The 16,071-nt window shown below is 42.5% G+C and overlaps 2 protein-coding genes across 2 annotated transcripts; one reads left to right on the top strand and one right to left on the bottom strand.

The window, feature by feature from the left end:
* The first annotated feature begins 9,529 nt into the window (after positions 1-9,529).
* Positions 9,530-11,674, top strand: LOC115970245. The gene is made up of 5 exons (XM_031089908.1): positions 9,530-10,117; positions 10,207-10,548; positions 10,621-10,748; positions 10,839-10,931; positions 11,311-11,674. Exons 1-5 carry the CDS (start codon positions 9,530-9,532, stop codon positions 11,672-11,674), a joined length of 1,515 nt encoding a protein of 504 aa, XP_030945768.1.
* Positions 11,675-14,673: 2,999 nt separating this feature from the next.
* LOC115971695 (small heat shock protein, chloroplastic) lies at positions 14,674-15,732 on the bottom strand. Its single transcript, XM_031091710.1, has 2 exons — positions 15,359-15,732; positions 14,674-15,234 (listed from the first exon to the last, which is right to left on the bottom strand). Exons 1-2 carry the CDS (start codon positions 15,564-15,566, stop codon positions 14,810-14,812), a joined length of 633 nt encoding a protein of 210 aa, XP_030947570.1. The 5' UTR covers positions 15,567-15,732; the 3' UTR covers positions 14,674-14,809.
* Between the last annotated feature and the right edge of the window lie 339 nt (positions 15,733-16,071).

Genomic DNA, 16,071 nt, shown 5'->3' with positions numbered 1-16,071 from the left:
TACATGAACGCGGAAGATGCATTGCTGGCCTGAGAGGAGAAGCCTAGAAAGGGAAAGGCAGGAGGACACACGACAGGATAGGGGGAGAAAAAAGGCTACAACCGGAGATTAACGAGATGAAAGGCGCTTTAGACCTCCCACTGGGAAGTTCACGAGCTTTACCCCATTAACCGTCCCGATAGATCAAGTCTTAATGCAGATCAAAGACGAAGGAGCCCTGATGTTCCCTGGTAAGCTAAAGGGAGATCCCAGCAAAAGGCCAGGGGACAAATATTGTCGCTTCCACCGTGACCACGGGCACGACACAACCAATTGCTACGATTTGAAACAGCAGATTGAGGCTCTTATTAGACAGGAAGCTACAGAGGTTCGTCAACAAAGAAAGAACCGATCCGCCTCAGGAGCAGGCCCCACGACGGGAGAACGAGCGCCCTAGACCACCTATAGGGGACATAAGAATGATTGTAGGGGGCACAACCATTGCCGGATCTTCCAAAAAAGCCCGCCAAACCTACCTCAGAATGGTCCACAGCGTCCAACTTACAGGATCCGTACCTAAAATGTCACGAATAGACAACCCCATCATTGGATTTTCAGAAGATGATGCTCGGAGACTTCACCATCTGCATGACGACGCACTTGTGGTCAGCTTGCAAATAAGAGATTATAACATGCATCAAGTCCTTGTTGACAACGGCAACTCAGTGGACATACTATACTACCCGGCATTCTAGTAAATGAGGATTGACAGGGAACGGTTAACCCCAACGAATGCCCCTCTCGTGGGATTTGAAGGAACGAAGGTGCTCCCCTTAGGCGTAATCACACTATCTGTGATGGCAGGTGACTATCCTCAGCAGATCACTACAGAGGTAACGTTTCATGTAGTCGATTGCTCGTCCGCCTATAATGCCATTCTCGGGCCGCCCACTCTCAATTCCTGGAAGGCGGTGACTTCAACATACCACTTGATGATTAAATTCCCGACGGATTACAGGGTAGGAGAACTGCGAGGAAATTAAGTAGCAGTGCGGGAATGCTATATTTCCATGTTAGAGATGGAGGATCAATAGCAAATGATGTGTATCAAAGAACACCGAGCACTAGTGGAGCCAGTTGAGGAATTGGAAGAGGTGAGCCTTGATAATGCACGGCCGGAACGGACGACTAGAATTAGCACACTGGCTAGTTGGCCGGTACGCCAAGCGCTCACGACTTTTCTCAGAGATAACCAAGACGTGTTCGCCTGGAGTCACGAAGACATGCCAGGAATTGACCCCTCAGTCATAGTCCACAAGTTAAATGTGTCGCCTTCATTCCCTCCAATCCGACAAAAGAAACGAGTATTCGCCCAGAAGTAGGACAAAGCCATAGCGGAGGAAGTTCGAAAATTACTAGGGGCAGATTTCATCCGAGAAGTATACTACCCCGACTAGTTGGCAAAGTTGTCATGGTTAAAAAGACCAATGAAAAGTGGAGGATGTGCGTAGATTTCACGAACCTCAACAAAGCTTGCCCTAAAGACAGCTACCCACTCCCACGGATAGATACCTTGGTAGATTCAACTACAAGACACCAACTCTTAAATTTCATGGACGCTTTCTTGGGCTACAACCAGATCAAAATGAAAGAATTTGATCAAGAGAAGACCTCCTTTGTTACAAGCCAGGGACTATTCTGCTACAAGGTGATGCCATTCGGACTCAAAAATGCTGGGGCAACATACTAGAGGTTAATGAACAAAATGTTTGCGCACCAGATTGGCAGGAACGTACAAGTTTATGTTGACAACATGTTAGTAAAAAGACTGTATGAAGATGATCACCTAGACGACCTCAGGGAAACCTTTGACACACTCCGATCATTCAACATGAAGCTGAATCTAAACAAGTGCGTGTTTGGAGTGACGGCGGGGAAATTCTTGGGCTTCATGGTGTCCCAAAGAGGTATAGAGGTCAACCCGGAGAATATACGGGCCATAATGGAGTTGGAACCACCAAGGACGGTTAAGGAGGTCCAAAGTTTGAATAGAAAAATCGCAGCCCTGAACAGGTTCGTCTCGAGGGCAACGGACAGATGTCTGCCCTTCTTTCACACCCTAAGAAAATCATTTAAGTGGACAGACAAATGCCAGACAGCTTTTGATAACTTAAAGGCATATCTTTCCTCTCCACCGTTGCTCAGCCCATCCAAGCCAGGAGAAGAGCTTTACCTGTATTTAGCCATTTCACAAGCCGCTGTAAGCGCAGCTTTGGTAAGAGAGGAAGACGGATCGCAGAGACCAGTCTACTTTACGAGCCGAGTGCTCCGAAGGGCAGAAGAGAGGTACCTTCAGATGGAGAAGTTGGCTTTCGCGTTGATAATCGCGGTGCGAAGACTCAAACTGTACTTCCAAGCACATACCATCGTTGTCTTGACGGTCAAGCCCTTGAGAAAAGCTATGAGTAGTCCAGAGGCAGCAGGAAGAATGGCTTTGTGAGCAGTAGAGTTTAGCGAGTTTGACATACAGTACCGTCCGCGAACGGCTGTGAAAGGGCAGTAATGGCTGACTTTATCGCCGAATTCACCCTTGGAGACGGCCAGGGGGTAGAGGAGAAAAGACAGTGGAATATTTATACAAACGAGTCTTCAAACAGACGAGCCGGAGGAGCCTTCATGGTTATCCAAACCCTGGAGGGAGATAAGATCCATTATATGATCCGACTAGATTTCCCCACAACCAACAACGAGGCGGAATATGAAGCCTTGGTGGCAGGGCTAGACCTCGCAAAAGCTGCAGGTGCAGAAAAAGTAGTCGTACATTTCGACTCACAGGTAGTAACGAGTCAGATCAATGGCAGCTATGAGTGTAAGAATGAAAGGATGAAGAGGTATCTAGAAGAAGTGAAGTACCGAATTGGCGACCTCGAAGTCAAATTCGTTCAAATCCCAAGGGAAGAAAACGAGTGTGCCAACCATCTTGCAAAAGTTGCCTCAGCCGAATTTATGCTTGTCCCCGAACAGGTATTATCATTCGTTCAAATCTCCTCACTTATTAATGACAGAACAAATATGCAGGAAGTATATTCTGAATGCAATTGGACTACGCCATTGATGGCCAATCTGAAAACCGGCGTGTTACTAGACAGGAAGGACGCCGCAAGAAAGTTGAAGGTCCAGGCATCACGATTTATGCTGATAAAAGATGTCTTATACAAAAGAGGGTTCTCTCGACCATACCTGAGGTGTTTAGGCCACAAGGAAGCAAATTATGTAATGAGAGAAATCCATGAGGGTATCTGCGGAAACCACTCGGGGGCACAATCATTAGTACACAAGCTGATCCGAGCAGGATACTACTGGCCTACAATGCTGAAGGACGCGCAAGCTTATGTCAAGTCCTGCAACAAGTGTCAGAGGTTCAGCAATTTCATCAAGTAATCGTCCGAAGAGCTGACCCCTATGACGGCACCTTGGCCGTTCGCACAATGGGGATTAGATATCATGGGCCCGTTCCCGACAGCGGTCAAGCAGCTAAAATTTCTGGTAGTTGGCATCGACTACTTCACTAAATGGGTAGAAGCAGAGGCCCTAGCCACTATCATGGAGAAGAACATTCAAAGTTTTGTCTGAAGAAATATCATTTGCATGTACGGGATACCCAAAGTGCTGGTCTCTGACAACGGGAAACAATTTGACAACAGCGCATTTAGAGACTTTTGCTCAGAGCTAGGAATCAAGAACCACTACTCGTTGCCCATACACCCGTAAGCTAATGGGCAAGTGGAAGTCATGTACCGATCCTTGCTCAAGATAATCAAGACCCGGCTCGAGGGGCAAAAGGTATCTGGCCGGACGAGCTACCAAGCGTTCTGTGGGCATACCAGACTACGGCAAGAACACCCACTAGAGAAACGCCATTCCGACTAGCATGCGGAAGTGAAGCTTTTATTCCTGTAGAAGTGGGGCTCACAAGCTATCGGGTGGAGAACTACGACAAGGATAAGAACGAAGAGGCCATGCGCCTTCAGCTCAACCTAGTGGTCGAAGTCAGAGCGGCAGCAGAGCAAAGGATGGCACGTTATCAGAATCTCATGGCGAAGCACTACAATTCCAACGTCAGGCACAGAGACTTTCATATCAGTGATCTTGTACTACGGAAGGTAATGGGCGCCACTAGAGATTCTTCGCAAGGGAAGCTCGACCCCAACTGGGAAGGATCCTACCGGATCGCATCATGGTAGAGGAAGGGCACCTACCATCTCGAAACGCTGGACGAACAAAAGCTGCAACACCCATGGAACACGGAGCACCTACGAAAATACTACCAGTAGAGATAATATGAAGAATAGCAACGATCCCTAATTTCCTAGTTTATTTAAATCTTAGCTACAATTACTAAGTTTTTCTTTGACAATTTTTGCTACAATACTCTGTGCCTTTTTAAGGCCAAGGGGGCAGGTACTTTTTCATACAAACGCTTTTTTTTTAAGAAGAATATTTAGACACAACCGTGTTTTCCTACTTGAATTCTTACAACGTCCAAAAAGTGGACGGACCACCCATAGGGTGGAAACTATTATAAAGTCCACAAAGTGGACGGATCACCCATAGGGTGAATCTATTATAAAGCCCACAAAGTGGACAGACCACCCATAGGGTGAAAATTATCACGAAGTCCACAAAATGGATGGATCACCCATAGGGTGAATCTATTATAAAGCCCACAAAGTGAACAGACCACCCATAGGGTGAAAATTATCACGAAGTCCACAAAATGGACGGATCACCCATAGGGTGAATCTATTATCAAAGCCCAAAAAGTGGACGGACCACCTATAGGGTGAAAATTATCACGAAGTCCACAAAATGGATGGATCACCCATAGGGTGAATCTATTATCAAAGCCCACCAAGTGGACAAATCACCCATAGGGTGAATCTATTATCAAAGCCCACCAAGTGGACAAATCACACATAGTGTGAAATTTATTATCAAGCCCACAAAGTGGACGGACCACCTATAGGGTGGAAACTATTATTAAAGTCCACAAGCTGGACGGATCATCCTAGATGGGTGATATTCGAGGTCCATAAAAGTGAACGGATAACAAATAAATTCCACTAATGGGCGAATCATCCAAGATGGGTGAAAGCTTCTTAAGTCCATAAAAGTGGACGGTTAGTGCAAAGTCCCCAAGCTGGACGGGTAATCCCAGACTAATGAAAACGCTAAAAAAGTCCACAAGTTGGACGGATCATCCCAAACGAATGAAACTTCTTAAGTCCATAAAATGGACGGATAACAACAAGTTCTTTAAATCCACATAAATGGACGGATACAAGCCCACCAACTGCACGAATCATCCCATAAGGTGAAAATTCCAAGTCCACAAGAAAGACGGGATAAACTACCTAGTATTTAAAGATGGACAGTTCTCCATAAAGCGGACTGGTCATCTACTAAGGATTAAAATCCTAACCCAGGAATTGGACAACTGAAGAGGACAGATATTTATACATCTCGTCCAAATAATAAACATAAATAAGACGGGCATAAAATTGTGAAACAAAGCAAGTTACATTGACGGATAAAACCCTCGAGGGGCAATTGTTCAATACTAATGACGGATTGTTTTCAAAAAAACAAAAAACAAAAACAATAAAAAAAAAAAAAAACAAAAAAAGAGGGAAAAATCTCTCTACTCTTTAGGGCCGGCATCTTGAACATTCTGAGCTTGGGTTGACTCTCCGTCGCCTTGGGCTGCTTCCTCAGCAAAAAGGTTATCTGTGTTCTCTGAGGCGATGGGCATAGCGAACGTCTGGGCTTGGTCGTCAACTTTTATCATGGACACATCCAGGGCAGGGTAGGCTTCCTTAAATTGACGGAGCGCATCATCAAAACCTTGTAGGTATGAGTCTCCCAACTCAAACTACATCAGAGTCACGATATTCTCGGATCGCTGCCTCTTTAGCTTAACGAAGCTTTTCCTTCAGGTCTTGGATCTCCTTATCTTTGACCTCCAAGGCCTTCCCCGCCTCATCCATCTTTTGCTCAAGCTCCTTCCTAACCTGCTCTGAAAGGTCAAACTTTTTCTCCATAGTGGACTTCCACTTGTTAAGTTGACCTAGCTCATCCTCCATTTGCTCTGCCTTTGCTCGCACACGTTCCAGAGCCGTCTCATGGTTAAGGCACCGATCCATTAGGCCCTTCATCATAATTAGGGACTGAAACAAAAAGTTAGAAGGGTTAGACAAAAACAAGATGGAATGGACGAACGTAAGTCGACGGACAAGGATTACCTGTGCAATAGCGAAGAGCCCTGTCTCTCCCATTGCCTCCGTTGAGTGATTGCCTAAATCCTTGTAGTCCTCAGACGTGATGATAGACGAAAGTTTCTCCAGGGCATGTTTGGAGTCATCACGGAGGAGGGGAGGTGGCTTCTCTTGGCTAGTGGACGGGGCCTTCATTAAGCCCTTGCCTGACCCATGCTTCACTAGGGTAACTGTCTTCACACTCTCAGCCATCAACCCTACAACAGGTTCCAAAGGGACCTTTTGTTGTTTGAGAGGATGGTCTCCTTTGAATGGTTGCTTCCTTTTTATCGACGCAACTGTCCCCTTGGGAACCACCTCGCCGGACTCCTTTCTTCTGGCAGCCTGTGTTTTTATCAGCGCCCTCCTCTTAGCGTCGTCCATCTCTGTAAAGACGGACGGATGAAGTTATTAACTAACAAAGCTAAAAGCCATTTAAGCAAAATAAGGTCGACGGACTTACGTCTGCAAATTTTTGCGTTGTATCTAACGACTTTCGGTGTTGGTTCAGGACCATCACAGTACTAGTGGATTGTATCAGGATTCACTAACTTTGCCCAAGTCCTTTCCTCCGGCTTGGTCTTTTGGAAAATCTTCTCAAGAAAACCAAACTCCTTGGTATTAACCTATGGACGCCGTCTAACTGCAAAAGAAAAGGACGGTTAAAAATGATGGGGGAAATTATAACTAAACGAATATAAATAAAATCTATAAACTAGGACAGGTGCATACTCGACGGATTTAATACTCCCCAAGTAGTGTCGACGGACATGTGCTCCGTCTCCCCTAGACGACCCATCCACTCGTCACCCTCTAGGAAAAAATAATGACTCTTCCAATCTCTATTTGAGTCGGGGGTCTCAAAGATAACCTTCAACAACGGACTCCTACTAGCAAAACTGTACATCCCCCTTGATCTGTCTATCTCATCTGGACGGTAGCAGTGGAGGAATTCCCGCACCGTCAGTCTCCTAGCACCGTTTGTCATAGCACCATACAGAATCTTCATTGCTATAAAGACCCTTCAGGCGTTCGGAGATATTTGGGTGACGGACATACCCAGATACTTGAGAAGCTCTCAATGAAGGGTACTTAGTGGAAAGTCCCGCCTTCAATATCTGTTCGTACACCCCGACACCCTCTACCCCTTTGTAATAATATTTCTCTTATACATAGGATCGACGGATTGAAATATTATCTGGAGTTTGAAAATTAGCCCTAAAAGTGTTGAAGTGTTTCTCCTTGATAGTGGATGTAAAGTTATGCACCGTCCACTCTGGTAGCATGATGAACTCCCTAAGTCCATCAGCACCTACGATGGATCTTATTGGCTGTTCTTTGCCGTCATCAGAAACATCCTCTGGTTCAGCCATCTTCATATCCTCATTTGTTGAGGACGAGGAAGAGGTGGACAGACTCCTCTCTTCGCCTGGACTCTCTTGGTCTTCGTGACCGGACGAGTATACTTCCTCGTAATCCGCCCCATCACGAACAACTGACTGATTACTTGACGTACTAGACATTGCCTACACGTGACGACAAAACCTAAGACTGGCGGATCTAGAGGTGCTGACGGGTGCGTATAAAAGTCTATGAAAATAAAAGTACAATTGCAGGACTTGTGAAAAGAAAATACTCACCAAATCTGTGAATAAGTGAAATACGACGGATGAGTTAATGACGAGTACAGGTATTGAACGGATCGCTCTCTAACAAGGTTGACGATAGCGTTCTGAGAAAATAGAGAAATGAGAAAGGAGGAAGGAGGAAGTGTGAAATATACATAGGAGGTGCACGAAAGACGAAGCGACGCTTCGATTCGGGGAAAAGTCCAATCAAAGAACAGCATGTGTCGTACATCATAAATGCTCAACAACCTGTCAGGGATGGGCGCAGTACGCGTCATCCTCTTTTTTGATCTGTCAAACCTAGAATATCAGACCGTCACCCCATTGGTCCGTCCACTCAACTTTGACGGACCCATAGGGTGAAAGGGGCAACTGAAAGGGATAAAAATATAGCCTGACAGGCCTTATTAAATGGGCCTGATGGATCCAGGTCCGTGGGCCGACGGAGAGCAAGCCCAACTTGTGCAAAGGCCTATCATGGATGGATATAGCAAAAACCCTAGATGAGAAATACTTGCTACCCACGCCTGAATCATCATAGAATCCCAAAGAAAATAGGAGTCCTAGCATAAAAGGAATTCCGGAAGATACGCGAGCAGAATGAGGATCTTCTTTACAAGGAAAGGTCTTGTTCATCACGTTTGAAACTATTCAAGTAAAGTCTTATAAGGAAAAGACTTCTACATCAAGGAAGAGGTGCCAGCCTTCTGCTACTATAAAAGCCTCAATGCTCTCACAAATCGAGGTACGCATAATTAACCCTTCTCTAGCACTCTAGAGTTGAGAATAGTTCTAACTTGACTTTTGGAGGGTATTTGGCCGGCACCACACTGGTGCTCTCTGTTGGGTTGCTTCTTTCTTCTTGCAGTTCGCTATTTCAAGCATGCAAGAATCATGTAGCTCACTGGTAATTTTTACGGCATCATCAATGATTATGATGTTGTTGAGGTTGATGCTACAGAGGTGTATTCTAGGAGAGCAGGTAAGGAACCTGTGACTCAGCACCCATCTAAGGACAAGGATGTAGTTGATAGCAGTAACAGTGGAGGAGGTAATGGTGAAGGAAGTGGCCTAGAGGATGAAGATGTAGTGAATCCTAATGAGAGGGAATTTGTGGAGGACAGTAGTGACAGTTGGGATGGTTCTGATGAGGATGTTACTGAACTAGTACAAATGGGTGCTGGTGTAATGAATTTTGATTATGAGAGTGAGGAGTTGCACAGTCTTGAGGAATCATCATCTGATGATGATATTAGGGATGATACTGATGATAGCTCTGAGGATGAACTGAAAACACCTGTGGGAAAGGGAAGGGGACAAAAGAGGACATTCCTAGTGTTTAAGCCAATTGCTAAGGCCGAATATATCAAATTTGAGAAAGATATGTTGTTCACAACACCTAAGCAATTCAAAGAAGCTATAACTGATTATGCAGTGCACGGTGGCTAGGGGATTAGATTTGCAAAAAATGATTTGTAGAGAGTAAGAGCAGTTTGCCAGAAAAACTGCAAGTTTGTGGCATATCTAACAAAGCTGCCAAGAGAAAAGAGATACCAACTAAGAATACTGAACCTGAAACACACATGCTCTAGGAGTTATAAGAATCCAATGTGCACTTCTTCATACATTGGGAAGAAGTTGATGAAGAAGGTAAGAAGACAACCTAACATGAAACTAAAAGACATCCAAGATGCTATACATGAGAAGTTTATACTAAACATAACTCTAGGAAAAGCCAGCAAGGCTAGGGAGAAAGCAAGAGAATATATTGATGGGGCTTACACACAGCAGTACAATCAACTTTGGGAGTATTGTGAAAAGTTGAGGAGGGCTAACCCTGGCAGTACCATACTTATGAAGGTACACACCTTCAATGAAGGTGATTTGGCTACTGAGATGGACTTGGTCTGTGGGGTTCCTTATTTTGAAAGATTGTACATATGCCTGGAGGGTTGCAAGAAAGGGTTTATGGCTGGATGTAGGCCAATAATTGGTTTGGATTTCTGCCACTTGAAGACTAAGTTAGGTGGGCAATTAATCACAGCAGTTGCTAGAGACCCTAATAAAGAGTACTTCCCACTTGCGTATGCTGTAGTGGAGGCTGAAACTAAAGAATCCTGGACATGGTTCATAAATTTGCTACTTGCAGACATAGGTCAAAACACAAGATGGACATTTATATCAGACCAGCAGAAGGTATGTATGTTTATTACCATATCTATATGCATTACCATATTGAATGTATAGAGTTACTAACACCACAATTGTTGTTGTTGTACTCACAGGGGTTGGTGCAGACCTTCATTGATAATTGGCCACAATATGAGCATAGGATCTGCTGCAGACACCTCTACAATAATCTCAGGAAGAACCATCCTAATGTTCTGATTAGAGAGTTGTTTTGGAAAGCAACCAAAGCTACTTATAAAGCTGAGTTTGATAGGTTGATGGATGAACTTAAGGGAATTGATAAGGATGCACACAATTGGTTGCAAGATCATTCAACCACCATATGGGCCAGACACATGTTCAGTGAAGATGGGTTGAGTGATACAGTACAGAACAACATGTGTGAGAGTTTTAACAGCAGGATTCTGAAGTTTAGATCTAAGCCTATAATTACTATGGTATAAATCTAAGCCTTTGAGTAACAGTTAGTCAGATACATTGTTTGATTAACATCTTGTGTACGATTGCAGCTGGAGTCCATCAGGTTATATCTTATGACCAGGTTTCAAGAGAACGGACAAAATATCATGAAAGTGGAATCAGAGATATGCCCTAAAGTGCTTAAGAGGTTGCATAGGGAAAAGACTGCAAGCAACAGGTGGCTTGCTTGTTGGATAGGTCATACATAATTTGAGGTTAAAAATGGACTGCAAAGCTTCATTATGGACTTGGAAAAAGGACATTGTAGTTGCAGGAAATGGGGTACAACTAGCATACCATGTGCCCATGCAGTTTCCTGCATATTCTTCAATAGGCAAGATGCTGAGCAGTATGTGCACAGGTATCTTCATGTCTCCACATATAAGGCCTGTTATGAGCCTGTAATTGCATCTATCAATGGGCAAAATATGTGGAGGCCCAGTGGTGTCCAACTTGTTTAGCCTCCTATCAAACGAAGATCACCTGGCAAGCCCAAGAAGAAGAGAGTAAGGGAGGCTAATGAACCAGCAGGTAGGAGAGCTGGTATCTCCAAACATTGTGCTAAAATAGGACACAATAAAAGAAGTTACAAGGATGAGATTGGAGGAAACTCTTCCCTACCAAGCACCACAAACAGAACCAATGCAGCCAATAAGATAACATTCTACCATGTTTGTCTAGTAAATGTGTAAGAGTTTTTACATATTACATGTCAATAAATGTGGATTTATTGTTTGTAGACTAGCAGATGCAAAAAATATTCCAACATCAATCAGCCAACAGGACAAGCTCAAACTCAACCAAGCTCTGCCACCCCATTTGCACCACCTCAGCCATTTGTATCATCCCAATCCACCATGCACACCTTCAATCCTGGTGCACCAACTCAGCTATGGACAAGCTCTCCCAGTCCAGCATGCACACCTTCACTCCTTGTGCATTTCCTTAGCCATGGACAAGCTCATCCAGCCCAAGTGCACCATACCAATACACCATGCACAGCTTTGCCACACCTTTTCCACCACCCCAGTCCAACATGCACAGCTCCAGTCCAAGTGCACACCAGACTCCCACAGGATCATCCAATCTAGTTCAGGCCAGTAGAAGCTTATTCTTTCAGGCTTATGAAGTTTAGTCCAACTCCAATCCAATTGCACCACCCAACTTAGGCAACAGTCCAATTCTAAGACTGAGGAGGAAAAGAATGGTCATATCAGAGACCCTGAATGCTTCCAAGAATGCATCTAGATACATGGGGGCTTTCAAGTTTGCTGGGAGTCAGTCATTAATGCATGCTCCAAGAAAAAATGAATAGCTTGTTTTATATCTTTTAATGAATGGCTTGTGTTTTGTATAATTATAGCCAAGCTCTTATTTTGTATAATTGGTATTAGTTAAACAATGCCCTGCTGTTTAGGTTAAGATTGGCAGTTGAACAAAGCCCTTTTGTTATTTAAACATACTTTTGCTTTTTTTAATGATAACTATAAAGATGTTTGGGTTAAGTTTGGCAGTATGTTAATTAAGATGTTTGGATTTTAAGATTGAGTTTGTTGTTTCCTTCTGTCTTGTTTTATATGTGTAGTATAGTACTTTCTTGGAATATGTTATTTGTCAATACCAGTTTTATTTGTTACATGCACTTGGAAATCTGCTACTTGGTTCAACAGGGACATTTCCAATCCACACATCCACACATTGAATGAGAGAGGTATTCATTTATTTCTCAATAGAAATAGTACAAAATAAGTAGCAGGTGTGTCATTGCTAATAACTAATCCTACCAAAATAGAGCACACTGCCAACCCTCCACACATAAACATTGAAACCCTCCATACATAAACATTGCAATCCTACACACACTACCAAGCACAGCAACCCACACAAGTTATTTCCACCCCCTACTTAAGCAAACATAGAACAACAAATATCACCAGTAACAATGCCATAACTACAACTAAAAACTTCTCTCTCTTCTTGCAGTCTGCAAGCTCAGCCTAAAGTTTGATGATCCTTTGCCTTTGTTGTGGGATAAGCACCTTACCACATTCACATATCTCATCATCACGCCATTGGAAGAACCTACACTTTCGCCCCATTTGAAACACAGATAATGCTTTGAAAAATGAAAAATGGAAATCCATAAACTATTGTAGCAATAATTTGAAACAACATACTGAAATTAACTAAAACCCACACAAACAATTTACTGAAATTGACATACCTAGTAGTTTGGACAACCATAGAACCTTCTGCCAGGGTTGTCTTCAATCCACGCCACAACTAAGACAGGTTTTTTATTACAATAACACATCATTGGTGCTCTCCTCCTCACACTGGAACTTGTTGAACAGCTTGCTTCGATTGGGCTTCGAAGATTGTTTGTTTTGATCGTGGTTTAGGGAGATGAGGATTAGCTATGTGAGTGGAGGTCCAAGCTCGAATTTTGGGAGTTTAGGGTTTCTAGTACTGATTTGGGTTGTAGTGAGGGTCACGTGTGACATAAAGGGCCAGGAAACCCCTGTGGCATGGGTGACGAGAGCCACGGTGGATTTTTATTAATATTTTAATCAGTCCGTTAGCCACTTCAGCTATTTCCATCTGTTGGCTAACGGAAAGGATTAAAGTAACACGCGTTAATTGGATTAGGGACTAAAAGTGTTAAAATAGAAATGTAAATAGAAATGACCCCAAAATATAAGGACGAAAAGTGCATTTACACCTTTTTGTTACTATTCATGGCCCTATTACATTTTTTAGTATTATTCATAAGTCTCACTATATTATTTCAACTAACTTTTACTTTTATCTACAGTACTTTGAACAATAAATTTTCAGTTTTAGCAAAATAAGCGATATCCAAACAAATCCTAAGTTTTTCTCTAATTCTTTTAGTCAATTGCTATACTCTGACTAAGCATTCTCTTAATGTCACAAATTATACTGTGTGGATAGAGAATATTCCACCACAATTTTATTCTATTTTTTAAGGCTGATATAACCGATTTTCTTTAATAAAATTTTTAGGTTTTCTCAAATAAAAAAATAATCCCCATCCCCTTAAATTTTTTTTTTTTTAATTTCGTTTTACTTCAACATCTAAGCATATATCAAAGGATTCTATATCATGCATAAACATGATTTATGACGGTTTTACTTTCTCTCATTTTTGAAATTCATTAATTAATATTATTTAAGCACTTTTTCTAATTAAATGTCTGTAATTACACTTATAAGAGAACCCCATAATCTCACATTTGTCAAGTTTGAAGGGAATTCAAAATTTGTGATTGTACAATTAGCAATCTCCACCCACTGTCCCAGATTTTTTTGTTGGATGCTATAGGGGATGAGTGCATTGCTATTTTTTCTATTCCTAATTGAATTTCTTATGGGAAGTAAGTGAGGGGCCAAGCCCTCCTCTTTATCCTCTTACTTTATATATATAATATAGAGTGGGGGGTATATTTTTTATTTTTATCAATTAACTTTTACATTTTAATTTGAGATAAATTGCACTGATTAGCAAAATATTCGGGCGGATTTGCTGTCGAAATTTCGTTGGATTATTACAATTGGGTTCCTTGGTGATCACATTCATCTAAATAAAGTACAGATTTGCGCATAACCTTGAGTCTACAGAGTTTAGACTGACCCTCTCCACTCCTCAACATCTGATGGTCCTTTTCAAATTTCAATTGACCTTCGCTTCCTGATTTAAAAAAAAAACGCAAAATTCAAAACAGACGCCTGAACAAAACCCATATAGGTCTCATATTTCAAGCCCTTGGTCCATCTTAATTGATGCTTATCACTCATCGGTGAAGTTAAACCAGATTTGGTCCAAACCAAAATTTACGAGTCTTACCCAGTACCCAAAAATTCACACAAATATGATAAATAAATTGTCAATATTGAATTACAGACCATAACACCAGAGACCGACCCAAAGGTTCAAAGTTAAAACCATGCCTCTCCAAGTTGAAAGTTGAAACAAACCTGCTTCTAGAATACGTTAATAGTTATACTTGAACCAACTTTTTTGTCTAGTCTAAACAAATTAGCATTTCATTTAATCAAAAGACATAAACAAGCAAACATTATTACTTAAGACTTCGACCAAGATTAGGTTGCATTAGCACGAAAATTTACAAAAACAGAGCCAAAGCAAGTCTCAAAACAGAGCAAAACAGAGTCAAGCAACACTATCACACATTCACTATCGCAGACAGTCCTCGCTCACTCAATGTTAACATGGAACACATCCTTCTTCTCCTCTTCCTTTACTTTCGGAACCAGCACCTTGAGAACCCCATTTTTCATCTCAGCCTTGATTGAGTCCAGCTTGTAAAGCTTCGGAGGCAAATCCAACCTACTTGTGTACTTTCTCTTACTCTCCTCGTCCTCCTCAGATAACTTCTCGCCCTCCCCTTTGATAATCAGTGTGCTCTCCTCCACAGAGACCGTCACATCCTCTTTGCCCAGCCCAGGCATGTCAAGTCGAATGTACAGAGCATCGTTATCTTCCTTCACGTCCCAGGAGCCTCGCTTCGACCCAGCTCCCACGCCTCGTGACGCTGCGAGAAATGGGTCCTCTATGAACTGGTCCATCAGGTTCAGGACCTGGCTCAGACTCCTTGTTGTAGAGAATGGATCAAACACATCTACAATTTCATCAAACACCCAAAATCAGAAAGCTAATAGCATTAAACAACAACGCAAAAGCCCAGAAAACAACAAAAATAAGAAGAAGATAATTTGTAAATTGAGGAGTGAGATAACAACTACCTGTGAAGAAGGCAGGGCCACGGCGGCGAGTGATGGACTGGTCGGAGCGGCGATCCACGTCGTCGTGGTCGTCGAATTTGGAGAGTTGGGTGTTGGTGTTGAAGGAGCGAGAGAGAGAGGGAGCGAGAGAAATGGAGCGAATGGGGTTGAATAGCTTGGACAAGAGAGTTGGAGCCGCGACCCTTCTGAGAGCAATAGACGATGCCATCGTTGGAATAGTAGGCCAAGAGCGTTTGATTGGTTACTTTTTGGAGAGTGTGTGAGAGAAAGAGAGAGGTAGACTTTTTCTGAGCTTGTGATGTGTTGGGTTTAAGGGGGTGGGGTTGAGGGTTTAATATAGGGACCAAAGACGTGGAGAAGGGGAAACAGAGAGAGAGAGAGAGAGAGAGAGAGAGGTGTGGAGAAAGTTCGAGAGCTGAGGGATGCGAGAAGGTTCTAGAATTGTAAAGAAATGATAATCTCTTCTCTTCTCAATAAAAATAATATTGGCCCCAGCCTTTCTTTTTTCTTTTTCTTTTTTGATAACTAACTTTTCTTTTCTCTTTTTTGATATATATAATAAAAAATAAAAAAATAAAAAAGAGAGAAGGGATATATTATATATCCTCCCACGTTATTTAGGTCGTTTTGATTATCTTCTGAGAGTAATTTTGTTATATGATTGTAATAAATTAATATAATCATCCTATGTATAAAGTGTTTGGGGTCTAGGA

This window comes from Quercus lobata, chromosome 12 (genome assembly GCF_001633185.2).
Source record: "Quercus lobata isolate SW786 chromosome 12, ValleyOak3.0 Primary Assembly, whole genome shotgun sequence".
NCBI classification, from domain to species: domain Eukaryota; kingdom Viridiplantae; phylum Streptophyta; class Magnoliopsida; order Fagales; family Fagaceae; genus Quercus; species Quercus lobata.
Note: the sequence above shows the minus strand (reverse complement) of the source record. Positions and strands in the feature narration are given on the sequence as shown.